Genomic DNA, 27,472 nt, shown 5'->3' with positions numbered 1-27,472 from the left:
AAGACAGACATGTATCCTCAGAAACTGATAAGGACAGAGAGCAGGCAGAAGATGAAGGAGGGAGCAGAAGTCTGCATAGGAGGTCAGTGTTGATATTTTAAAATCAGCAGACAGAGCTCTATGTATCAAACCAATCCAACAAGGCAGAAGCGGATAGAGAATGGAAAGAGTGGAGATGAGGCTAAGAGAAAAAACAAGTAATGCATCCGCTCAGAAGTCACTGAAGACAGTAGCCCAAAGAATAGTAAAAAGAAGAGCAAGAAGACTCAAAGCCCTGAAGAAAGGCATTCTGTGTCCAGAACACGAAAACAAACCCAGAGAAGAGCAAGCGACCAGGCTCTGGGGAAGGTAGAAAGGTAGAGGGTTCCAGATGGGAAGGGACGACTCTGTCTTACCTTATACCTAAGGATTCTGTCTTATCTTATACCTAAGTTCCTTTCCAAGACCATGGTCATCCAACACAGGCACAACCCCTCCAGTCAGAAATGGAGCCCCCATACCTGTCACAGTGAGCCGGGTGCCTGCCGCAAAGTAGAGGGGCGAATTATAGGAACACAGCTGCAGGTGGCCTTGGTAAAACCTACCAGCGGTCCCAAAGCTAGAGAGCGAGTCTTAGATCCCTGAGACCTGAATGACTACCTCTCTGCCTGCAGGAAGTATTCCAGACTCCAGTAATACCATGAGGCATGTCACAGGAGAGAGACAGGGGGAAGGGACTCAGAAGGAGCACACCCATGCAAACAAAACTGTAGGATGACCCTGGGAAGAAGGCAGGAAAAGACTCCTAGACTGCAGACTCAGGGGAAAAGAAGCAGGTGCTGATGCATCTCCTCATAAGTGAGGCAGAGTTCCATTTCAGAACCTAGCAAGTAAAGGAATAACTAAATTTCCCAGTCCCTTCCACCAGCTCTGGGGTTACAGACACTCCAGGTCCAAAGGACAATGGTCCCACCAGTTTGGTCCCATAGTTTACCTAGAACAGAGAGTCGAGTCCCCTCTCCAAAAAGCGGAGCCTGGTTGTTACACAGTACAACATGAGGGTGACAAACTCCCAAAGAGCTGATGGGACCCTTCTTTGAGGCAGGACTCTGCACAGAATCTCCAGGGGCTCAGGCACATTCACCATCCTTCCTTCCTCCCTGAACCACAGCCCAGGCTGCCTTTGCAGTCCTCACCTTGCCCGAGGAGTTCCCCGTGGCTCTAGGTTTACAACACACCCTCCCGAGAAAGAAATCTTTTACATACCCAGGACAGACAGCTTGGTTCCATGACCGAAAAATAATCTTTCGTTGGAAACACAACATTAAAGCCTGGTGGTAAAACTTCCTCATGCTTCCTGCCCCTCCTCCCTGTGCCTGCCTGGCAGCTAGCTTCCCTCATTCCTGAGGAAGGTGTTATCTCTGGGGAGTAGAAGGACAGACAACTATGCCATATTAACTAATGTAATTAGCAATCACGTTTCCTAATGGCCCATACATCTTCCCTGCCCAAGCCTGTCTTCTGCCTATATGGAAGAGCCAAACCGTAGGACTGTGAACAGTACATGAGGCTTACTCCCAGTTGAGCTTGCCTGCATTAAACGATGCCGAGGCTTCGCATAGCCACCTGTGGGCATTCATCCCTTCGTGCATGCATGAGCAGAGGAGTTTAGTTCTTTCTGATAGAAGTACACTGCAACCTGGGCACCTCAGAGAGAAACTTCACCCAGTACCCAGCCATTTGGCCCTAACTTACCTACAACAATGAGCCGGCTTCCTTCTCCAAAATAGAGCGTATTTCCAGAACACAGCCTCCCGGGTCCACTTCAAAACCCCCTCCCTCTCTGTGAGCCTTTCTCCTCTCTCTTTCCTGACTTCCACCCGAGGTTCATCTTGACTCCACCATAAACATTCCTGGACCTATGATGAATCCACCTTTGTGGATCCAGCCTCATTAGAATGTAGTCCCAGACATGAGAGAGCCTCTTCCTCAAGGAGGAACCATGAGCAGCATCCTTCCTCTGATTACCAGAACAGTATTACACTTTCCATCCCACACCCAAAGACCCTCAGGCCTTACCTATTACCAAAAGCCTGGTCCCTGAGCCGAAGGTGTAGTCGGAGTTTGCACATCAGAATACAGATACTCGAATATGGACACGGAGGACATGCTTTGTCCGAAGAGAGACCTGGAAATTTACCTGAAAGATATCTTACCTACAACTGTGAGTCTGGTTCCTTTACCAAAGAAGACTTCTGTGTTTGCACAGTGCCATAGGATGAGGAGAAAAATAATCTTAAGGGGTGAAGAGAGGCTCTTCCCAGCTAGTATCTAGAGGACCATAGGAGGAGTAATCGCTTTGTGTGCATCACAGGTATTGCACAAAAGAACATTTTGACGATAGACTTGTGGCAATGTCAAACATGGTAGATTCCCTCCAGTGGAACTTACATCCCTTTTGTGAAGAATCCCCCATATATATTGTTCCTCTCTCAAGGTCCATCAAAGTGAGGTAGCCTGTCAGAGAACAGTTTTCCTGGTCCTATGATGATATTCATCAAGAGCTGAGATCTTTTAAAACAAAACAAACCTGTAGAACTGTTCACCTCTGGCTCACCTATCCACTGATGGTGGTCTGTTTTATGGACGTTGGCAGAAGAGGATTTCCCTGCATCCTTTGCTGCTAGGGCCACTAGGCCATTCTTCTTATGTTCATTCAGTGTAGGAGGCTCCTGCTCTGGTAAGGCCCCATTCTTCTCCACAATCTTGGCCTAGCAGGCTGCAGAGGTGACGTGAAAGCATTCTGGATCTAAACACATCTAGGCTTGCGACCCAGGAGAAGAGTAGAGGACTGTGGGCCTTGGGACAGACAGAATGGTTTTTGTAAAGGCTTCCCATAGAATTGAATCACCGTGGCCCCCTGTCCCCACAATGTTACAGCTTTATACAAAAAAGGACCCTCCCATAGGTCTACCCCTTGAGGGCTGGAAGAAACCACCAGATAAGCTGCTCCTCTGGGGGGGAGTTGAAGATAAGGAAGGTGACATCCCCCCCCGACCCCCATTGTGCAAGGTGGTGGTAAGATGCGAGCTAATGCAGGGGTTTCCTCTTTACCCCCTGTTCTTCTTTTGAATGTTCTTTTTTCTTGGCGCTGGGTGTCATTGAAATGATCTTTGCTGAAGGGGCTGGATTCCCTCTTGTATCCGCCCTTCTCAAATTTTTGTCATATAAGGGAACCACCCTATGAAGAAGTAACAGCCCCCAATCTAGCCTAGCTTTGCCCTTGCCCTAAGGCTGTGCGTCACTCAGAGGTTATACCTTGTCCCACAATCAAGACTCTGTGTGTGACAAATTTGAGCCTTTTCAAGGGGCTAACTTAGGCTCTGGACTTCTTAGAACGGTGGTGAAGAATGCACCACATTTCTAACAACGAGTGTGAAATGACGTGATGTAACCACATGTGTTTCCTACCACGTTAGTACCTATCTTGCTAGGTAAAGGGAGTTAAGGACAAGTCCCCATGTAAGCTGGGTAGAGACACAGTTTGGAAATCATTCTAATATAATTGCAAGGTCATGTGATCACAGCTACATGGTCGTCTTCTCTGAAGTCTTTTCAATGCATTAGTAGATATTTCAATTTTCCTGTTTCAAGAAGAATCTGGCTGGGGATGGAGGCACATACATACATCCTAGCACTGTGGAAGCAGAAACAGGCAAGTCTGTGAGTTTGAGCCTAGTCTCAGGATGGAGTTTCGGGTCAGCTAGGGCTGTATTTTGGGACTTAGTCTCAAAACCAGACAATCATATTCCAAAATTCAACCTGCCTTTGCACGCTTTGGGTATCTTTCCCCCTAGTGATGCTTCATATTATTGCCTGTCAAGTGGTGACTTAAGACCCAGATGATGAAAAGACAGACGACTATGAAATTTTGTCACATTTGAATGGAAAAAAAAAAGAGAAAGAAACAGAATCAAAAGCTAACTAAAAACATGGGAAAACATTTCCAATTCTCACCGTCAGAGCTAGTAATCAATAAGATAATTCAATAGCTAAAATAAATACATAAAGTAAAAAAGGCAAATACCAGATGTTTTGGAGAAAGAGAAATCAAAATGATGCTTAAGTGTAGGGAAAAGTTTTCACAATGACACACAAAGGAAAAATGTCATTGAAATCACGCCTATCAGCAATTTGAGAAAACTGGGTTATTAGAGACTGCTTTCCTGGGGAATCTGCAGTGAAGTAAAGACTTTAGTATATTTGTTGCTAATAGGAATGCTAACTTAATAAAACAATCTGTATAGAAAATAACTAGAAAACAACTATGAAGCTATAAATGCATTTTTGTTTTTATCCAGAAACACAACCCAAGGAAATTTACTTTGTAGGTATAGTTGCATACAAATGAAACATTTAGTACTTGGGAGGCTGAGGCAGGAGGATTGTTATAAACACAGCCAGCATGGTCTACAGAGTAGACTCTTTCCACAAGTTCAAATAGCTTGAAAAGTAAAAATGTTTAAATGAGTGTGGAATATTTGTATCATGTCAGTGTGTTCTCTCTCACACAGGTAACTGGGAAAAAGCCAACTGCAGAGTTTTATAGAAGTGTGCTACCTTCTGTTTAGCAAAAGAGACAGGGCATAAGAATTAACTAATAAGTATCCCAGTAAAAGACTTCATAGAGAAACACTGGGCAGAGGGCTGACACTAATTTATTGGTAGGCTGACTGCATGAAATGATTGAGAACTTGGGGTTTGATTCCTCAGAATTGCAAAACAAAACAACAACAAAAAAGAAATTCTGGTAAAAAGTAAGACAATCTATTGAAAGCAATTGCCCACCACAAGCAGGCAGAGTGCACAGAAGCAGAGCACAGGGCCATTTCTCATTGATGGCTTAATGGTGAGATTTCAGTTTTGGAGCCGTATAGCTATATTATTTGTTCTAAATAAAAATTTAAAATCAGTATAAAAGGAAGGAAAACCAATAAAATGTCATTTCTATAAAATATATGAAATTTTTCTGCCGAAAGGACTTAGTTTTAAGTTATTACTATCTCCAAAGATTGGTATGTGTAAGGCATTGTTGCATGATCCTATGCTTGTTCAGAGAGGCCCAGCGAAGCTTGTCAAGGTTCAGATCTCTAGATAATTTTTCACGAGCCTGTGAATAAAAATATCTAGGGCTGGGTTTGTTAACAATGCTAAATAAATAACCAGAAGGGGTTCTTGTGTATGCTTTGTCACAGTGGGAGGACTGCGACCAGCTCCTCAACCCTGGGCCAAACAAAAAGTTGTAAGACTAGGATAAGACCAGAGTGCTAGCTGCTGGTGCTCTGAACTGGGCAAAGCAGAGACAGTCTGTCTCATCACTAGCGGCAGACCTTAAAACTCTACTGTAAGCCTGCTTAAGAAGGCCAACCACAGTTAACTATCTTAAGGTGACAAAGTCTATCCTTTTCTCTTTTTTTCCCATTGAGCTGTACATTTTATTTGATATCTTTTTTCACCTTTTGACATCTCACTCAACCCCTTTCCCTAGCAATGATGGACTCACTGAGCCAGCGTTTTCTTTTAATCATGTAGCTGAGTATTTTGATTTCATCTGGCCTTGAAGATTATAGTACCATTTAGCTTGGCATCATTGTATCTAATGGGGTTTTTCTAGTTTACTCATCTGGACATTGAGGCCAAATGTAAAGATGATAGCATCTCAAAACACTTTATCTATCTATCTATCTATCTATCTATCTATCTATCTATCTATCTATCTATCTATCTATCTATCTATCTATCTATCTATCTATCTATCTATTTATTTATTCGTTGATTTATTTGCTCATTCATTCATTCATTTTTTTTCCATAAAAAAAATTAACCTGTGCAAATAACATTGGACAGAAATCAGGTTGTAGTTATTCACACAAATGGACAGCAGGGGGCAGGCTTTCCTTATTTAATTTATTATTTTTTTAAATTTATGAATACATTTTCCTTCCTTCCTTCCTTCCTTCCTTCCTTCCTTCCTTCCTTCCTTCCTTCCTCCCTCCCTCCCTCCCTCCCCTTCCTCCCTCCCTCCCCTCCCTCCCTTCCTTCCTTCTTCCTTTCTAACATTGCGTCTGTAGATTCCCTTCTCTCCTCCCTGAGTCCCTTCCCACAATTCTCCTTTGCCCACCCCCTACTCCCATCCACTCCTCCTGTTCTACAATTCAGAAAAGGGCAGGCCTCTCATGGACATCAATCAACCTTGGCATATCAAGCTGCAGTAAGTCTAGGCAACACCGTAGGAGGAAAGAGTCCCTAACAGAGGCAAAAGAGTCAGAGACAGCCCCTGCTCCAGCTGTTAGGAGTATCACAAGAAGGCTGAGCAAACAACTGTAACATATATGCAGCTGGCCTATGGCAGTCCCATGCAGACTTCCTTGTTGTTAGTTCAGTCTTTGTGGACTCTTATGAGTCCTGGTTGGCTAATTCTGGGGGTTTTCTTGTGATGTCTGTGAACCCTCTGGCTCCTACAATTCTTTCTCCCCTCTTCTGCAGGATTTCAGAAGCTCAGCCTTATGTTTGGCTATGGGTCTCTGCACCTGTGTTCATCAGTTCCTGGGTGAAGCCTCTCCAGTGACCACTGGGCTAGGTACCAATATATGAGTATAGCAGAGTCTCACTAGGCATCACGTCTACTTAGTAACTGTCTCCACTCCTCTTTAATGTTTCATTCAATTAATCACTGTGTACTTGCTATTTGCCAAGTTTAGTTTACTCACTGGTGTTGGGATATTGTTGAAAATATTTAATTGGGAGTTTCTTTTTTTATTGGATATGCTCTTTACTTACATTTCAAATGTTATTCATCCCCTTTCCCCGTTTCCTTCCCTCCTGGAAACACCCTATCACATCCTCCCTCTCCCTGCTTCTATGAGGGTGTTCCTACATCCACTCATCCACTTCCACCTCTTCGCCCTCAAATCCCCTATACTGGGGTATCTATGAAGCCTTCATAGGACCAAGAACCTCTCCTCCCACTGATGCCTGACAAGGCCAGCTTCTGCTATCTAAGCAGCTGGAGCCATGTTTACTCCTTTGTTGGTGGCTTAGTCCCTGGGAGTTCTGGGGGGTGTGGTTGGTTGATATTGTTGTTCTTCCTATGGGGTTGCAAATCCCTTCAACTCGTTCAGTTCTTTCTCTAACTCCTCTATTAGGGACCCCACGTTCAGTCCAATGGTTGGCTGCTAACATCTGCCTCTGGATTTGTAAGGCTCTCAGGAGACAGTCATATCAGGCTCCTTTCAGCATTCACTTCTCGGCATCCACAATAGTGTCTGGGTTTGGTAACTGTATATGGGATGAATCCCCAGGTGGGACAGTCTCTGGGTTGCCTCTCTGATGACCACTGGGCTAGGTATCAGTATATGAGTATAGCAAAATCTCACTAGGCATCATGTCTACTTAGTAATTTTCTCTACTCCTCTTTAACGTTTCTTTCATTTAATCACTGTGTACTTCCTATATGTCAAGTTTAGTTTATTCACTGGTATCAGAATATTGTTGAAAATATTTAGTTGGGGGTTTCTGCTCCACCTTAGATCATTTAGTTTCCAGATAAAAGACATAAAACCTTTATAATAAGCTGTTAAAGCACTAAAGCTGGGAAGATATCTACCCTCTATGCTATTATGTCTATTTCCCTGCCAATAGCCCTGAGATATGACTTACTATGTTCTGCCTGGGCTGCTTTTACTCTGACTGGCCAGCCCTTATGTCCAGTTCTCAGGATCCCTTACTCCATGGTGTCTTCTCTCTACACCTTTTCCCTCTTCTGTCGGTGGTGGTTTTCTGCTTCAGACTCCAAGCCGGGGAACTGAAACTCCACATATCTCTCTTCTGCTCAGCTATAAACTGAAGATAGTTGTGGGTTGTCTGGTAGATAATTCCACCAGTATTCTACCATGTGTGGCCGCTGGGCTTCCAGGTAAAATGTTTTCCTAGGTATTGGGAGTTGACACGTATGAATGGGTTTGGATTGCAGCAGACTGATGGGGTCCTCAGAACAGAGGAAATCAGGAATTCCACAGGGACCTCCTCAGTCCTCTGGGAATGTGAGTAGAGGTCTCAATAAGTAGTCTGCTATGGAGTTGGGGATGAAGCTGGGGCATTATACATGCAGGAGAGGAGGGAGAATGAAGGTCTGAAGCTCACTTACCTGCCTCACTGGCTTCTCTGGCAGGCTTTGCTCATGGGATCTCACAGAAGCCTGGGGAGTCGGGATCTGGGATAACTGGGTGAATGGGAAAGATGTTTGGAGGAGAAGATCTCCATGATCTGTTAGAGAGGAGGGCAGAAAGTAGAAGAAAGCCACAGTGTGTGGTCTGCTACAGAGATGGGAGTGAGATTGGGGAATTGGTTTTGAAGGAGAGCTGAAGATTTGCCATTAAGGGAACTTGCTTCTCTAGCAGGAGTGAGCTGCAGGTTCCAGAGGAATGCCTGCTAGAGTTGGGGGCTGGGGTAAAGCAGTAGGTCAGAGTAAGGAAGCTAGGAGGGGGAAGTCTGTGTGATGAAAGTGAAGAAGGGGTCAGACAGGGAAGGGAGGCTGCTACAGAGCTGAGAATGAGGCCCAAGGATTGGATTTAGAGGAGAGAAAGGAGACATAAAGATCTGTGTTGCAGATAGCCCCGGAACTAATTATATTTGATGCCAATTCTGTTCTCCTGTGAGGGGTTGTAAATGAGGAATGAGTCAGCACTCAGGTGATTTCCTGTAAACCTTAATTTATAAATAAAGGCTAGAGCCGGTGATTGGGGGAGGAAGAGGGGAAGGTTGAGATGAAGGTTTTGGGGGAGAGAGAGAGAGAGAGAGAACGAACAATGAAGGAGGAGGAAAAAGGAAAGTGGAGCAGAAGCACCTGGCCTGGAGAAACCGCAAGTTATAAGGGGTCTCTAGTACTGGCAAGATGGTAGTGTAGATCTGCCCAATCTAGGTGCACAGCATGTATTCATATTAGTTGAGTTGTGTTTTCATTGCCCAGGCTCATTTGGGTTGGAGATTTACCGCAACAGATCTGCAGTTAGCTCACTGGCTTCTCTGGGTAGGGTAAATTCCTGAAGCTTTGTATTGTTTTATTTTGTTTGACTATTCTTCAGAGATACTACCTCTTCATTAAATTCCAGTTTCATATTTTGAATTCTTTTTTTTTTAATTTGACTGTGTTTTCACAGTCTTCATTGTGGCACTTATTCATATCCTAGTTAAGTTCCTTGACCATCTTTGTTATAGTAATTTTTGTTGTAGTTATCATTGTCTTTTTCATTATCCAAGTCACTTTTCTGAGAGAACAGTTCTATGGGGGTATTAATTTTTGGCTTCTCTATGCTTGCATTTTTTGCAATGGGACCTATGTATCTGAAGTTATGTCATAGTAATGTTTCTTGGTGTAGAGACCTTGTGGTCCCATTGTTGAGTAGGTATTTGAAACTCTCTTTCCTGTTACTCCAACTGATCAGGTTATAGAGCAACTTTATGTGGTTTTGGGTTTAGTGTTGAGGCAACTTAATGCTCATGTTCAAATAGGATGTCAGAAGTAGTTCTGGCTCAGCAAGAATTCTCTAAGAGTAGACTTCATGAAAGGCAGTGACTAGGAGATACTTCCTGGAAGTGCATGGAAGCAGGAATGGGTGTTTGTTGGTGAGAGTAGTCTGGAGGTATATCAAAGATCAAGGTAGATGGAATCTTTCTCATCTAAGATCACACAGTAGAAAGAGAAGGGATGCCACTAGTGAGCATGCAAATATCTAAGAAATTCTGACAATAGCCAGTTCTATCAGCCGCTATGTGTAGGATGCAGCGAGTGAACAACCTTCTCTGAGTCTTTGCTTTCTAGCTGTGGAACTGGAATAATCATTACAGAAGGGAAAAATGAAGTAAATGTGAAAGTGTCTATGAAATTCTCAAGGTGGTCCATACATATTAGTATTACTGTGTAAGATAAACAGAGGGGAATTGCTTAGAGTTATGACGGTTGTAGACCAAGAACCTCTTATTTCTTCTATAGAAACATAAGTAGGAATTTGATGATGAACAGTAAGACCTTCTCCAAGTAACCCAACTGTTAGGACAGAGTAGGACTGCATTGCCATAAACATTTTTACGTAGAGAGCCAGCCATAGTGGTGCAACCCACAGTCTAAGAATTCTGCAGCCTGAAGCAAGAAAATTACAAGTTCAAGGCCTACTTGAATTACAAAGCAAGACTTTGCATCAAAGCTGCCAAAATGAATATGAAGGATGGAACTCGGAAGCCAAGGAGGTTAACCATAGCTAAGATTTATATTGAACATGAAGACTTTCTGATGTAAAGAAATCAGTAGTATCCTCAACCACAAGGTATTCACAAATTACTACTTTCAGCCCCATTGAAATTCTAAGGAAGAAAAGCATTGGGGGCTGGAGAGATGGCTCAGTGGTTAAGGGCACTAATTGCTGTTCCAGAGGTTCTGAGTTCAATTCTCAGCAACCACATGGTGGCTCAAACTATCTGTACTGGGGTCCGATGCCCTCTTCTGATGCGTCTGAAGAAAGCTACAGTGTACTCATATACATTAAATAAATAAATCTTAAACAAAAAGGAGAAGCTTTGGTCCACTATTCAGACACAACATTTCTTGAAAAAGTAAAATGAAACAAGCTCCTCATTATGATTCTACAGAAATTTACTATTTATTATTATTAATTATTATTAATTTTGATTTTTGAGACAGGATTTCTCTGTATATCCCTGGCTGTCCTAGAACTCACTCTGTAGACCAGGTTGGCCTTGAACTCAGAAATTAGCCTGCCACTGCCTCTCAAGTACTGGAACTAAAAGCATGTACCTTTATCATACACCCTGAAATTATTTTTGTGTTTCCTATGCTGCTGTTGATTATTTAATGAATTCTATTTTGCTATCCAGGATACTTTTCAGTGGAGACTCTCTGCTGCCCTCAAAAGCCTCAGATAAGAGCATGCTTCCCAGAGCTAAGGGACTAGAGAGGTGAAAGAGACAAACATACAGTGATGACAAATGAACTTTATTGATAATACTGATTGAAGAGAGACTAGGGTTCTCTAGTTGTCAGCAATTGTGTTCTGAATCCAGTCCACGTAGTTGCAGACCTTGGTGTATACACCAGGAGCATCTGGCTGGGCACAGCCATAGCCCCAGGAGACAATGCCCTGCAGCTCTCCATTGCAGACCACAGGGCCACCAGAGTCACCCTGGATTAGAGAAATACAGTGTTTAGGGAAGGGATATGTGGAAAAAGAATCACATTTACTCTGACCTTAAGACCTCATTCTATTTACTCTAGAATAGTTCCATTTTTTTTTTCTGCATTGAAACACAACATTGTCTATTCTCACTAATGAGATGAAATGACATTCAGCATAGATCTCATACCTGCCTGATCCCACTGTGTGAAGCTTCAAGTTTCCCAATAATGGACACTCACATGCCACTCCCAGGAGAACAGAGGTTTCATATCCAATGAGAGTCACTTACCTGGCAGGAATCTTTGCCTCCCTCCAGGAAGCCAACACAGATCATGTTGTTGGTGATGTCCCCAGGGTAGGAGGCCTCACAGTCAGCCTGAGGCAGCACTGGGGCATCAACACACTGGAGCAGGTCTGGGTTGTTCACTGAGAGGAAGGGTAATGATCAAAGAAAGAAGAAATATTCATCAGCGCACTTGGAGGAACAAGAGTTTATCCTAGAATGTCATGGGTAGCCACCACAGAGATCATTAAGAAGATAAATTCCAGCAAAGAATTGTAGCTTTCTAAATCTGTAAAATGACCCTTGTTGATCCTGTTTTCATTGTTGATCCTGTTACACATCTCCCTTAGGTATCAACTACAGTTTTTATAATTGGTACTTTAAACTTATTTGCCAGGTATAAGCCAGCAGGTTCAATACCAGATAGATGCCTGGTTTTGGAAAACATGGGAAGGAAGGAATGTAGTAGGTGAAATGTCCTACTCACCACCATTGCTGAGGGTGTTGCCCCAGCCAGAGATGAGGCACTGAGTGCCTGCAGGTGCACAGGAGCTGGGCAGAGGTACAGAGGCCACTCTGGCATTGAGGGTCACAGGGGAAGCCAGTTTGATCAGCATGATGTCATTGTCCAGGGTCCATGAATTATAATTGGGGTGCCGGATGATCTTGGCAGAATCAACAAACTGCTCATTGCCCTCCAGGACATTGATGTTGTGCTCTCCCAGTCTCACTTGGATGCGGCTGTTGGAAGGAAAACGCATGCTAGAGGTTTTTGTCCAAGACACCTCAGGGTTCCCAAGCTTCTTGCTCAGGAGTGGCTCTGGAGGTCTAGAGTAGATCTTGAGGTAATGTGAAAGGAGAAGCTGTTTGGGGGTAGATAGTTTCTGGTTAAGCAACCTTGCCTTTTTTTTTCTTCTTCTTCAGAGATTGGTGGTATATAAAGAGTACAGTTTGGGGATGGTTTTCAATCTGCCATCCCACAGTCCCTCACACATTCAGAGATGTGGACCCGAGATAACATTTGATGCTCATCTCACTTTCTGAGTCTTTGTTAATGACAGAAGGATCTATGAGTAATATTTCTTGCTTTATTCAGGACTATTATTATGTGAGACCTAGGCCTGTTTAGTCCAAAGTATTATGACATGGAACCTTGAGGGAAGTTTACATTCTTGTTCCCAACTCTACAAGTACTGAGTCAGTGTCCCTGTCATTTATGTTACATACCTGGGACTGAGAAAGCCTAGTAGAGACTGCATTGAGTTTTACCAATTTTTAGCTGTATTTCTGAAAAGTTGGAGTTCATTTTTCTTCTTAGCTAGTGGTGGTTGTACAAAGTTCTTGCCTGACTTTCTCACAAGTATGTATAGTAACAAAACAAATATTTCTTGGTTTAATGACTCACATTCATTGCTATTTTATGAGTTTGTTGAGGAAATGAGAGCCTTCCTATTCTGTATCAAATTTTCCACAGTGCTCACAATAGTTAACTGCTGCCAGCAACTTCTCCTCATGGCTTTCTTTCCCCCATTCACCTTACAACTTCACCACTTGACGAAGTGCTGTGTTCTAAATATTTCCCAGAACGTGGGCTTCTTACTTAGGGGTTAGTCACTTACTATTTGTAGCAGTGAGCTGCAGACACCACCCACTGGTCATTGATGAGGGAACCTCCACAGAAGTGGTAGCCAGCATTTAGGGACACCTGATAGGGGACAGAACTCTCTCGGCAGGTGTATCCTCCAACAATCTTGTCATCATCATCCACAGGGAAAGCAACTTCATGGGAGATAGGAAATGAAAATAAGCAAATGCATCTGGGTATTGGAGGTTCCATGGCAGCTAAAACCCTTAGGATTTCTTACTGAGCACCATGAGTGTAGGAAAGCTGCACTCGTTCTATCTCTAATAGGCAACATAGATTTTAGGGCTTCCCAGTATCAGGTTCTGTAGGACAGACAGATAGTTCCCACAGAACTAGATCTGTTCCCAGATCTCTTCTGAGCATCCGTGATGGGACAGCAAGAATTACCTGAGAAAACACTTAATTGGATCCCATTAGAAGTCAGTTCTTCCCATTGCTTGCTTTATTTATATATATGTGTATTTCTTATCTGTTCCACCTGAATATTGGCTTTTTACCTGGGCCAGTGTCTCACAGAAAATTTTTACCTAGGCTAGCTTCCCATAGAAATCAACTCTTTAGAATGAATCAAGAATAGAAAGGAATATGCAAGACAACTTAGACTTATCAAGGGAAACATAGCCGATGAACTTGCCAATATATCAGTATTTCTTAACTTTGACTGGTAAGATGAAGTTTATTTAGAGATGGACCTATTAAACAGGCAAGACCTAAGACATATAGGATCAGAATTCTAATGGTTGAATATTTAGCAAAAATAAGCTTTTTGTGTCTGTAAACACATTTTTTCCTTAAGAACACCTGTGGTGGAAGTATCACAGAGCTGCTGGAGTCAAGCAGTGGACATGCAGGCTCATTTTATGGAACCTTCTTGTTAGCTTCACCTTTCAACATTCCCTGCTCTTGGCACCAATTAGAATGAAGACTGGAGACAAGAGTAGATTAAAGGCTAAGTGAGAAAAACAAGGAATGAGAAGCCAGGAAAGTAGGGAGAAGGTTTGAGAGGCTGGTGAGACTATCAGAATATAGGTAAGAGACAGCATTGGGATAGTTCATATATTTCATTCAGTGGAACAGACAGAGCTTGGGAAAAAGAGTGAAACTCACCAGCAGCTCCCACAAGGGCTAGGATCAGAAGTGCACTCATGGTGACAGAAAGTCATGAGCACAGAAAGAGTGCCTGTCTTTATAGTTCCCTAAACAAAGAGGAAGGCACCTTGGCTAAAAGTGGAGGGGTCATTTTTTTTTTTCCCTGCACAAACATAGCTGCAGGTTTCTCTTTCCCAGAGTCTTGCATCAGCTTTGCTCTGTTTGGTGCCCTTGTCACATGGCGAGCTACAGGTGACAAGGGAACTTTTTTCTCAGGTCACATAAGGAGGACAATTGCTTCTTGGAAGGATCATGCAATGGAAAAACCAGGGGAAGTCAAGCCCTTGTCTCCACAGTGGGATTTCTTAGGCTTAGGTGATAAGAGGAAGAGCAAAGACTGTCTAAGATCCTTAGACATCCTGACTTCATTAATGTTTTAAGGAACTTTGAGCAAGGACTGGTTCTAGTAACTAGTGGGGTTGCTTGGTGCCCTCATGGTAGGAAATCAGCATTGCCTAAGCCCCTTATCTATGAACCTGACTATTTTACTGAACAAGAAGATGAAATTAAAGGGTTCTAAGGTCTGCAATTAAAACAGCCATGATGAAAAACTAGGAGGTGCAGAATTCAATCTAAGCTGGGGCTTTCACTTAGCTCTTTTCTAACCAGACTCATGGATTGAAGGTGTGTTTTGAAGAGGATGGATAAAACTTAAATAAGTACTTCCTCTATATGTTACAGGGGTGGAATGCTCACATCAAAACTGTGCTCTATTTTTCTGTTGCCTTTTGCTCTTGTCATATGTCACTTTTAAGGGTCATCAAGGCTCCAGAAAATTACACTAAGTATTAATACCTCGTATTCTAGGAAAATGCATCCTGAGATAAAAGTATATATGATGTTTTGGATGTGAGAAAATGTTTGGACAGTGTTTAATCTGGGTCCCAGTGAGATAATTAGTTGTGTATAGATATGAAAGGATTCTGTAAATGTCTATTTTTAACATAAAAAGAGGTCTGGTGAGTGGGAGTGGGGGTTGGGGACATCCTCTTGGAGATGGGGGAAGAGGTATGGGATGTGGAACAGTCAGAAGGTGGACTGGGAGGGGTATAAAAGTCTGGACTGTAAAAAGAGAATAAAATTTAAAAAAAAGAGTATTATAATATGCTCATCCCTCAATTTATTGCAGTAAAACCTGGCCAGAGAAGAAAAAGTGAAGAAAAAGATAAACAGTTGACTGGCGATGGATCAATTTTAATCTAGTTATACAGTCAGTTGGAGGAGCCTTGCTGTCAATTGTTTATCTTTTTCTTTACTCCAAATCTAGGCTTTGGGAGCTTTCAATTGGAGCTGAGATTATGTGTCAGTGTTTTTTGCAAGATACTGAACATTCTAGAGATACTAAATAAAGGTGAAAAAAACTGAGCTTAAACTGTAATTGTGGTGGAGACGGTAAGATGACCAGAGGTTGGGGAAATGCAGAGTATACTGCAGGAAAGGCCAACATGGGGCTCAACAGGCTCTTCAGTGGCCCCATTCCTGACATTATTAGGGCAGATTTACAAAAAGTCCCTGTACTGAATCCTCTCATTTCTGCATCTTGCATCTCATATAAAGGCTTTTGAGCTTATACCTAAGTGGAAGGTCTGTCCTACTAAAAAGTGCTTGAAACTTTCAGAATTTTCACTTTTCACAAATGTTTTAATATGAGGTCTTCAGAAAAATGGATTCATTTTACCCAAGAAATTAATCTAAACCTGGCATGCTACCCCTATGTCTCTACAAAAATGTGGGAATTGTCAGAGTGTGAGATTTGCTGCAGGTGACTGTCAAATAAGAGGTCATCGTGAAACAAATTAAACATCCTGTTTCCTCTTGGCATTTGTCTTCCTGGCATAACGTGATCACGGAATTTGCATTTCACTTGTATATTGTCTCAGTTCCTACTCTTGCCATGCACTCCTACCAGGTCCATTCCAGACACAGTTGCACAAGTCTCTGCACTCACAGAGATCATAGAGTCTGAGGGTTTTACTATGTGTGGTATGAAAGCTTTCTGCTATGTAGTTGAGATGGGGCTTCCTGGGGAGTATTTGCGAGATTGCTGCTTTGCATGTAAAACTTTTGCTTTCTTGTCTGCTCACTTCCCTGTGCCCCGAGAGTCACCCCACAGTGAGGACATCATCAATATCTACAAAAGTGATGTCTGCTAAGAGGAGTTTTGGATTGGTCCTTGTCACTCTGCGATTTAAGGACATAAGCATTTCTGTACCTCAGACTTGAAGGTAAGCATTCACTTAACACATCACTACAGAATGGAGTCTTTCTGTTGTCTTTTTAGTATGAAAGGCGTCTAAATTCCTTAGCTCATTCTTCAGCCCCAGTTCTATGGACTACTCTTTAAGTCAAGTATGAAATTCCAGGCTTTCGTTCCTGTAGATCTCAACTCCTTTTCTCCATTCTTGCTCTCTTCTCCAGCAGAAATTCACTTACCTAAGGAACTTTGTTTCCTGAGTATGCTGTCCTAGATTCACTAACTTTGGTTAGTAAAGAGTTACCAAAAACAGACAGACAGACACACAGACAGACAGACACATGCATATGCACACACACACACACAAAATTTCTAAAGTTTGAGACAGAGGCTTGGAGTCTTAGTTTAGTTGTTGGTGATCAGCTAGTTGGAGTAGATCATCCTATTTATGCACTCTCTTTCACTACTCATTTGTATTTATAAATAACATGTAAACCTCATGCCCAGCAATTTGCATGTTGTATTTATTCTCGGGTTTCATTCACTATACTAAAGTGAATAGAGAAATCTCTATACTAAAGTGAATAGAGAAATCTCTAGCAATTATGAATTTAAACTATAAAGGATAGATTGGAAATCCCAGATAAGACAATATATTACAAGTTTTGTCTGTGACACATATGCAGAAGAAAAGTCAGAATAAGAAAGGTGAGTCTGGGTGAAAATATCAGGGTCCTATCTCTGAGAGTATTCAGCCAGACACCGTCTTGAGAAGGGGCCTGTTATTTGAGTATGAGCCATTTTGAGAATTTGAAAACAAAGGAAAATGTCATACGTCAGCGAGGCTGGAATACTTTGCTGTATTGCCAGCATAAGAGGCGACTATGAGAGTCATTCATACAGGAGGCTGGGGCCTGGTGACTCTTGGTTAGCAGCTTAAGCAGTTAGGAAACTGGGGCTTTGGAAAGTGATTCTGTTTGAGGCCTCTCACCATGGCAAATATCAAATCTTTGGGCTCTATATTATTGGGATCACTGAGAATTCTGAAATTGCAGGTAGCCACCTGCCTCTGTTGCTGCGTCTCTGCTGCATTTCTTTCAGGTAAGACCAAGAGTTCTGAGTTCAGAACTTGTGGATATCCCAGTTCCTCAGCCTCCTCCATCCCATAGAATGATTTGCTGCTGAGAAGAATCTGAGAAGATTGAAAATGGCCAGAAGCATACCCGGATCCTTCTGTGCTACCAGCACGGATGTGAATGCTTCTCCCGCCTCCTCAGCTCTTCCACACACCTACCACACACGCCTCAGCTTAGATGCTTGTGTACTTAGGAATGAAAAATCAGAGAGCCTCTGAAAAGAATGAGGTCACTTCCAGCCCACACAGTGCAGCTCACTGAGGTTAGGACATGATCCAGGCATGCAAAATGAGGAAGTTTCTAATGTGAACGACACTGGCAGCATTCATTTGAGCAGCTAGCCCTCATCCCACAAGTTGTTCCTACCTATGAGATAAAAACAGAGAAGGACAAGACTCCAGCTAAGACTGGAAGTACTCTCCTTCGAATAAGCTACAGTAGTAGAGGACCCAGCATCCTCAACATCTCCTTTACCTTTTCTCTAACTTTTTTTTTTTGTTATTATTTTATTTGAAAGTATTTTACATTTGGGGTTAGTTATTCTTATTTTCATCTGACTCCAAGGACACATTTCCCCCCTATTTTATATTTGCATTTAAATCTCTTGCACTTTTATTCTCTTGTTCCTCTTGTATTGTCTATATTTCTTATAAGTTACATTTTAAAATATGTATTTTTGAGAATCATGTGCACTCATATTTTGATAGTTTCCATGCCTATGTCCAACATTCCAATACTTCTCAACTCCTTTACCATTTTCTTCCACTAACTCCATTTTTCTTCCTTCTCTTCCTTTTTCTGTCTTTCCCCCCTCCTCCTACAAAGAGGCACCATATCCAATTAGTGCTCCCCACATACACCTGGGTAGAACATGCCATTGAGACATGGGAACCTACCAGGTAGGGTTAGTTCACAGGCCTGGAGAGAGCTTGCTCTTGCCTAACTGTCAGCTGTCCTCTGCCAGTAGTTATATAATTCTTTTGTTTTATTTAATGTCACTTCTTTTGTGTCTCTGTTTCTTTCCTCTCTCCTTCACTTTGTGCCTATATTATTTTTACATGTATCTTCAGTATTTTTAAAAGTATCTCACTCTGTAAACTATATTCTCCTTAAATTCAAAATCCTTGAGAAGATTGTCTCTCTGAATGCTCTCTGAGATATACAGAGAAAGAATTTTCATTTTCAGATTGACTTGCAACTATTGTAAATTCTTAGCTACAGTAATAAAATCAGACCTTAAGTCAAAGATCACAATATATTGAGTTGATGAACTCCTAAAATGAACACAATCTCAGAGAGAAGGATACACACTTCCTTAAGAAAGGAGAAAGCTAAAATCAAGAAAGCAAGGCAAAATGAAAGATATCTTGTATAAACCACTAAAATGATGATTACTGTTTTCCTTAAAATTAGAATCTCAAATTCACTAGTGTCATATAGAAGCTTTTATGAGGCATTCTAGGTAGAAGAAAAAGAAATGTTAACATTGAAATCAATATTCTCTAGCAAATTCCTTCCATCAGAGGATTAGGTTTCTGAAATTTTGTAAAATTACATTCCTATGCAAATACTACTGATTAGAGTCTAAGCTAGCCTTTCTGGCAAGAAAAAGTCATAATTACACCCTTGAATGACAGTATTTCCCCATAGTTATTTATTTTCAATTTTTAGCTTTTTAATTAATTTTAATTTTTACCCAATATTTTGAATATTTCATACACGAGTAATATATTAATATTTTTCTTCTCTTCTTGTCCTTTGTTTCTCATTCTCCATCTCTACTTCCTCTCATTTTATTGACCTCTTATTTTTTATCATTCTCAAAACACAAACATATAAACACATATGAATTTATAAATAAAACCTGGTAATTTCATTTAGTAGTATATACACACTCACACACACATATGTATATATATATATATGTGTATGTATATATATGTATATATATGTATATATATATGTATATATATATATGCATTTATGGTTAACTGTTTGGGATTGGATAATCATAATCTATCAGGGAGCTTGCTTCTGAGGAAGATTGATTGTCTCTCTTTTTAATCAGCCATTAACTTGCCTGTAGATTTTCATCTAGGCATGGAACTAAGTGTATTCATTTTCTTAGACACATGTATAGGATTTGGAATTACAGCATTTCCTGGCATCTTCTCAAAAATCTTCCAACACTAGTACATTATAGGATAACAGAGGCCTTAATAGAGATGATGAGATTTTGAGAAATGGGTATAGAGTATTGAAATAGGTCCTGAGTTCTTCTGTTTGTTTATTAAGATTTCATAACTTATTGATTTTGATTTTGTTGCATTCCAATGGCTCATTTTCTCCTCTCTGAGCAGTGCTAGGAATTGAACTACCAAGAGAAAGCTCTTTGCTCAGAAGGCACCAGTAAACCACCAGAAAAAAATATCCATACCAATAGTTGGAGAACTCTTACCATATGAGCAAGAAACATGAATAGACAAGTGAACACAACCATACCAGAAGTCCACCACTCTTCAGCAGATGAGAGTATCCAAATATGCTAATATAATGGAATATTGGGCAAAGAATTTAGAAGTCTAATTAAAAAAACAATCAGCAACTTTAAGAAGAGTTAACATAGATCATCAAATGAAGCAAAGATAATTGAAGACATTTTTTATGAAATTAAACAAAGAGCTCCAAGACCTGACACTATTATGCTGGCTATGGGGCACTCACAAAAAGGGACCTAGCATGACTGCCCTCCAAAAGACCCAACAAGCAGCTGAAACATTCAGAGGCAGATATTTGCATCCAATCAATGGACAGAAGCTGCTGACTCCTGTGGTTGAATTAGGGGAAAGATGGAAGAAGCTGAGGAGGAGGCCGGCCCTGTAAGAAGACTAGCGGTCTCAATTAATCTGGATCCCTGAGATCTCTCAAACACTGGACCACCAACCAGGCAGCATATATCAGCTGACATGAGACCCCCAACACATATACAGCAGAGTACTGCCAGGTCTGGACTCAGTCAGAGAAGATACACCTAACCCTCAAGAGACTGGAGGCCCCAGAGATTTTAGAGGTCTGGTGGGGTGGAGATGGGGCGTGGGGACATCCTTGTGGAAACAGGGCAGCAGGGAGGAGGTATGGGATGTGGAACAGTCAGAGGGTGGACCAGGAGGGGAATAAAACATGTAGTTTAAAATTTTTAAAAAATTCAAAAAAAGGTGATTATAAAAAGAAGAATCTATCATAGAAGAAAAAAAAACAACAAATCAAACAAAAATGTAATGGAAAGCATTCCTAATAGAGTAGAAAACATGAAAAAAAGACACCAACTGTTGAAGACATTGTTAAGAAATCAAGGTAGGTTTTACTCTCTGTGTTGCCTTCCCATCATGCCTCACACTTAGAAGGCAGTACTCTATTTGTCTGTCTTTATCCCTAGAGAAGCTGATCAAAGTTAAATGCTTCTAATGAACCAGCATTAACTATCCCCTTGAATTTATCTTATCTTTTGACTTATTAAAAGTTTAAATTATTGTATAAAATAACAAGTATTAAAGAATTTTAATGTATGTATTTTGTCTATTTTGCTTTAATGGTCTTCATTACCCTCTTTGGCCTTCTCATCAACCAACTTTTCCATCACTCAAGAGTCATGATTCTTTTTTCATGTCTGTGTTTATCATATGAGGAACATATGGGTAACTTTTTGAGTTCTGCTTGTTTCTTAGGCTTTGGTTTATAGAAATCCTCTATGTATGTGTTTCTCCTTAGAAAGATTTTATTCCACATGTATTTGAGTATATATCTAGCATATACAGGCAGTGACTTACTTTCAGGACTTAAATATATCATTTAATGCATCCTTCTTCATATGGGTTTCAACTCAGAGATCGGATGGGATTCTAATGGTTTTAGACTCATGAGTTTGCTTTCTTTACTGGAAGTTTCAGTATTGTTCTCTCATTGTGTAGTCTTGGCATTTTATTTATCAGATGCCAAGGAGATATTCATCTTTGCTTGTGCCTACTCGGGATTCTTGAATGCCCACTAGTTTCTCTGGATTTGGCAGATTTTCTCCTATAATTTTATTGAACCATTTTTTTTTGTACTGAGATTTTTTATCTTTTCTTCTTCCTCTGGACCACTGACTTTCTAGACTGGGCTCTTGATCAATAGTTCCAGAGTTCTTAAAAATCATGACCTTGTTTATGCTTTCTTTTTTATTTATTTCCTTAGCCTTGTCTTCTGTCCCTGATCTGATATTCTTTATTTTGTTCAATCTGGTGATGTTTTCCAGTTTTCCATCTCCTGTTTTATTTTATTTTTTGAAATTGTTATTTCTAACACTCATGTGTTTGGTGTTTCTATTTTATTTTGTTTTGATCCAATATCTCAGTATTATAACTATATTTCTCATATATATGGTATTTATGTTTCTGTTTTTCCCTCTTTGAAATCATTAATTTTTTTCTTTGAGAAATAGATTTTGGAATGGTCCAGCCAACAGCCTATGGTGTGGGCAGGGCAAAGAGAGGCAGATGCAGATACCACTAAGATGAGCAATTATGTGGTAGAAAGATGGGAGAATACAAGAAACAGAGTGGTGTATTCACTATGAACAGAGGCAGAAATAGAGACATGACAGCAGTGAGGAACAGCCAGATGTGAGAAGCCTGTGCTGCCACTGCGGCCATGATGATGTCCAGGCCTGTGCTGTCCCCCAGGGCCATGGGTCCATGGCCCTAACAGAGCAAGGGTCTATGTTGATATCTGTGGTCTGTGTTACAACTAAAGTCCATGCTATCTGGGGTACTACCTGAAGCCATGTTGATGTCCAAGCTAAGCTGACCCTATCCCTCATCAGCCACTGCAGTGTACAGGTGGTGCCAGCAGTGATATGTGCACAGTAGAGCTGGCCCTGGTGACATGAGCAGAGGAAAGCTGGAAAGCTAACCAACTTCACTAACCCCAAGCCCAGATCCAGGGTTTTTAGTCTACCCACACCAACATCTATCCCATCTATGAGCTCCTGGAGCACATGAAGGGGCCAGTCCTGTGGAACCAGAACTGCAGGATCTCCATGACCCAGGCCAATAGCAGGCTATCCAAGAGGAGTCTTGGTGAGGGTCTAGTATTGATAGTGTAGCAGAATCCAGAGACCTAAAAAACACACCAGTGACTCATTGTAAGTAAAGCTGTTTGGACAAAAGGGTATACTGTATGATATAACACAGCTTACATGGTGAGATTTTTTGTTTGTTTAATTTTAATTTTATTTTTGTGGGGAAGACAGGTTACAAAGGTAGAAGGCAAATATTGAAGGACTGAAGAATGGGTGGGATTGCCGGCCTGGGATGGCTTTGCCTGAGCATCAGTGGCAGACATCTTGGTTCCGGGACTCCACTGAGAGTAGTCTGCACAGGTCAAATCTAAGTGGATTAAGGAACTCCACATAAAACCATAGACACTGAAACTTATAGAGGAGAAAGTAGGGAAAACCCTCGAAGATATGGGTACAGGGGAAAAATTCCTGAATAGAAGAGCAATGGCTTGTGCTGTAAGATTGAGAATGGACAAAGGGGACCTCATAAAATTGCAAAGCTTTTGCAAGACAAAAGACACCATCAATAAGACAAAAAGGCCACCAACAGATTGGGAAAGGATCTTTACCTATCCTAAATCAGATAGGGGACTAATATCCAACATATATAAAGAACTCAAGATGGTGGATTCCAGAAAATCAAATAACCCCATTAAAAAATGGAGCTCAGAGCTAAACAAAGAATTCTCACCTGAGGAATACCGAATGGCTGAGAAGCACCTGAAAAAAATGTTCAGCATCCTTAATCATCAGGGAAATGCAAATCAAAACAACCCTGAGATTCCACCTCACACCAGTCAGAATGGCTAAAATCAAAAATTCAGGTGACAGCAGATGCTGGCAAGGATGTGGAGAAAGAGGAACACTCTTCCATTGTTGGTGGGATTGAAAGCTTGTACAACCACTCTGGAAATCAGTCTGGCGGTTCCTCAGAAAATTGGACATAGTACTACCGGAGGATCCTGCAATACCTCTCCTGGGCATATATTCAGAAGATGTTCCAACCGATAAGAAGGACACATGCTCCACTATGTTCATAGCAGCCTTATTTATAATAGCCAGAAGCTGGAAGGAACCCAGATGTCCCTCAACAGAGGAATGGATACAGAAAATATGGTACATTTATACACTGGAGTACTACTCAGCTATTAAAAAGAATGAATTTATGAAATTCCTAGGCAAATGGATGGACCTGGAGGGCATCATCCTGAGTGAGGTAACCCAATAACAAAAGAACTTTCACAATATGTACTCACTGATAAGTGGATATTAGCCCAGAAACTTAGAATACCCAAGATATAAGATACAATTTGCTAAACGCATGAAACTCAAGAAGAACGAAGATCAAAGTGTGGACACTTTGCCCCTTCTTAGAATTGGGAACAAAACACCCATGGAAGGAGTTACAGAGACAAAGTTTGGAGCTGAGACAAAAGGATGGACCATCTAGAGACTGCCATATCTGGGGATCCATCCCATAATCAGCTTCCAAACCCTGACACCATTGGATACACTAGCAAGCGATTGCTGAAAGGACCCTGAAGGATAGCTGTCTCTTGTGAGGCTATGCCGGGGCCTGGCAAGCACAGAAGTGAGTGCTTACAGTCAGTTATTGGATGGATCACAGGGCCCCCAATGGAGGAGCTAGAGAAAGTACCCAAGGAGCTAAAGGAGTCTGCAACCCTATAGGTGGAACAACAATATGAACTAACCAGTAACCCCCAGAGCTCATGTCTCTAGATGCATATGAATCAGAAGATGGCCTAGTTGGCCATCAGTGGAAAGAGAGGCCCATTGGTCGTGCAAACTTTATATGCCTCAGTACAGGGGAATGCCAGGGCCAAGAAATGGGAGTGGGTGGGTGGAGGAGTGGGTGGGGGAGCGTGTGCGGGACTTTTGGGATATCATTGGAAATGTAAAAGAAATAAATACCCAATTAAAAAAAAGAATGAGTGGGATTGGGATACATGATGTAAAATTCACAAAGAATGAATAAAAATTATGTTAAAAACGATTAAAACTAATTTTGATGTTTATATTTTTGGCCTTTTAGCTAATTCACTACCATTGGGTTTTAGTATTTAAGAAACTATTATCTTTTAGAGGAGCTATGATGCCTTGCTTTTTCATCACAGATACACAGTTGTTGGCATGCATATAACTTCTAGATTTATTTGTGTGTTCCTGTGAGTAGCCTTCTATTAAAGTCTCAATCAACAGGACCTTTCAGAGAAAAGAAACCAATTTCACAATAGTACTTAATTGGTTTCTTCTTTCATTGCTGTGATTAAACACCTGAAAAACCAAGTCTAATCAGTAAAACACTTATTTCAGGTTATTATAGGGTGGTACAATCCATTATTGCAGGGGAATTGTGACAACAGTAGCCTGAGGTAGGTCACTACATCTCAGTGCTACAGGAAAGAAGAGATTGCAGAAATTTACCCCAACTTTATACTTCTCACACTGCATTATAGAAAACTACATTGAAGAAACACCTTTGTAGAGTAAACTGGCCTGTGGGGGTAGGTCAGTGTCCACTTATCTAAAGGTGACAGGATTGATTCTTGCTACAGGTGATAGGGCCATAAATCATAATGCCCTTTGAGGCCAAATCATCTGGCCAATTCAGTTTAGTGTGTCCATAGTTGTCTGCCCCATTATCCACAGCTCCCTCTTGCAAACATCTCTCTCAGAGATGTTGTCATAGAATGTTCCAGGTCCCCTTACTTTTGGTTATTTCAAGTTTTCAAGACTGCAGAGTGATACAATCTCAATTCATAGACTCACCTATAAAGATGTTATCTTGTTAGAGCACTTCATGGCATGAGAGTGATGAATGTATACATTCTTCATCTTGATCTGTCCCACAGAAAGGATTACTGTCACACCAGAGCTTTCACCTGTATGTAAGGCTTGTGATGATTGTGTACCTGTCCTTTGTGTAAGATTGTTTCCCTTTTCACCATAGGACTTAGCATATTTTTTGAATGGAAATTCTATCTATGCTCCTCATATATGATCCTGGCCTGGAGATACATGTTGATATCTGTTTCATAGTCTTTCTGTTGTCATGCTTTTCAGCTGTTTAATCACCTCTCTTGTGATTTCTTGTGTCCTCCCATTCTTTTTGTGCAATAGTGTGGTTCCCTAGTTATGCTGAGTCTTTTCCATGTTTACCACACTACAAACTGCTCCTTCTTCTTTCTCTTCCTCTTCTTCTCCCTCTTCTTCCTCTTCTTCTTCCTCCTCTTCTCCTCCTCCTCTTCTTCTTTGTAACAAATCATAAAGTTTTATTTCAAGGCAATGTCTAAAATGTGTCTTTCAACAAGTGATGTGTAAACACTTTCTGTAGCTATCTAGCCTGGATATTGCAATTTTTCCATATTAACCTCCTTATTAGGTTAGATTATAGACACATGCTAGTGTACTTGACATGGAGCAAAAAAGAAAATCAAAGTTAGGTAAAAACTTAAAAATATACCATGTGGAGAATAATAGGAAACAAACCCAAATTATTAACAGAACAAAGAAAATACTTGCCATACGTGGTACAAAATTAAATCTTTAAAATTTTTATTTTTTGAGTGTATGTGTGTGTGTGTCAATATTGTGGTGTGTTTGAGTATGTATGGTTGTGAGTGTGTGTGTGTGTGTGTGTTTGTGTATATGTATGTGTGTGTGTATCTGTGTTTGTGTCTGTGCTATATGTGTTTCGATGTTCCCAGAGACCACAAAAAAATGTGTCACATTTTCTGGACTTGGAGTTACAGATGGTGGTGAGCTGATAGATGTGGATGCTGGGTATTACACTCAGAGTTTCTGCAAGGTCAGCAATTGACTTTCACCCATAAGCCTTCTCTCCAGCATCAAATCCAACTTCTAGAAAAGTATGAAGCACCACTTACCAACTTGTATGGTCTGGATTCAGTTGCATGCGCAGGTTAGGGCTCATGTTAGAGGATTGGGTCCTCAGTATTGTGATGTCAGGAGATGATGCAGACCTTGTGAGAACTCCTTAAGAGATTAAGGGTACTACTACCTTTGGAAGAAGTTAAGCTATCCTTGTATGACACAGAGTTAGTCTTCAAGAGAGATTTGTAAGAATGAACTGAACTCTGAATTGATCTCTGGCTTCCTGTCTCAAGATGAACTGTCTTCTTACCACATTGACTTTCATTATTGTGATGATATTGACTATGAACACAAGAAATTTAATATCTCTTTTTCTAAAGACTTTATTTTTTTATTCAATAAATATATGATAGGACTCTGATATAGCTGTCTCTTGCGAGGCTATGCCGGTGCCTAGCAAACACAGAAGTGGATGCTCACAGTCAGCTATTGGATGGATCACAGGGCCCCCAGTGGAGGAGCTAGAGAAAGTACCCAAGGAGCTAAAGGGGTCCGCAACCCTATAGGTGAAACAACAATATGAACTAACCAGTACCCCCTGGAGCTCGTGTCTCTAGCTGCATATGTATCAAAAGATGACCTAGTCGGCCATCAGTGGAAAGAGAGGCCCATTGGTCTTGCAAACTTTATATGCCTCAGTACAGGGTAATGCCAGGGCCAAGAAGTGGGAGTGGGTGGGGGAGGGGAGTGGGTAGGGTAGGGGGTTTAGGGGACTTTTGCTGTAGCATTGGAAACGTAAATGAAGAAAATACCTAATTAAAAAACGATAAAAAATTAAAAAGAGAAATCAAAGATAAAAATTATTATGGAAATATATTATTGGG

The 27,472-nt window shown here is 41.2% G+C and overlaps 1 protein-coding gene, 8 gene segments (V, D, J or C) and 1 further gene; all 10 read right to left on the bottom strand.

Moving 5' to 3' along the window:
• Tcrb (T cell receptor beta chain) overlaps positions 1–27,472 on the bottom strand; it is a 667,076-nt gene that overhangs the window by 22,265 nt on the left and 617,339 nt on the right.
• Positions 420–465, bottom strand: Trbj1-7 (T cell receptor beta joining 1-7). The segment is given in 1 exon segment: positions 420–465. A coding segment is annotated over 1 exon segment (46 nt).
• On the bottom strand, positions 501–553 carry Trbj1-6 (T cell receptor beta joining 1-6). The segment is given in 1 exon segment: positions 501–553. A coding segment is annotated over 1 exon segment (53 nt).
• On the bottom strand, positions 974–1,023 carry Trbj1-5 (T cell receptor beta joining 1-5). The segment is given in 1 exon segment: positions 974–1,023. A coding segment is annotated over 1 exon segment (50 nt).
• Trbj1-4 (T cell receptor beta joining 1-4) lies at positions 1,246–1,296 on the bottom strand. The segment is given in 1 exon segment: positions 1,246–1,296. A coding segment is annotated over 1 exon segment (51 nt).
• Trbj1-3 (T cell receptor beta joining 1-3) lies at positions 1,735–1,784 on the bottom strand. The segment is given in 1 exon segment: positions 1,735–1,784. A coding segment is annotated over 1 exon segment (50 nt).
• On the bottom strand, positions 2,059–2,106 carry Trbj1-2 (T cell receptor beta joining 1-2). The segment is given in 1 exon segment: positions 2,059–2,106. A coding segment is annotated over 1 exon segment (48 nt).
• Positions 2,196–2,243, bottom strand: Trbj1-1 (T cell receptor beta joining 1-1). The segment is given in 1 exon segment: positions 2,196–2,243. A coding segment is annotated over 1 exon segment (48 nt).
• Positions 2,895–2,906, bottom strand: Trbd1 (T cell receptor beta, D region 1). The segment is given in 1 exon segment: positions 2,895–2,906. A coding segment is annotated over 1 exon segment (12 nt).
• On the bottom strand, positions 11,028–14,331 carry Prss2 (protease, serine 2). The gene is made up of 5 exons (NM_009430.2): positions 14,264–14,331; positions 13,131–13,290; positions 11,999–12,252; positions 11,518–11,654; positions 11,028–11,234 (listed from the first exon to the last, which is right to left on the bottom strand). The coding sequence occupies exons 1-5, from the start codon at positions 14,301–14,303 to the stop codon at positions 11,085–11,087; spliced, it is 741 nt and encodes a 246-aa protein (NP_033456.1). The 5' UTR covers positions 14,304–14,331; the 3' UTR covers positions 11,028–11,084.

Source organism: Mus musculus, chromosome 6, assembly GCF_000001635.26.
Source record: "Mus musculus strain C57BL/6J chromosome 6, GRCm38.p6 C57BL/6J".
Classification (NCBI taxonomy): domain Eukaryota; kingdom Metazoa; phylum Chordata; class Mammalia; order Rodentia; family Muridae; genus Mus; species Mus musculus.
This window is presented reverse-complemented; position numbering and strand designations above follow the sequence as displayed.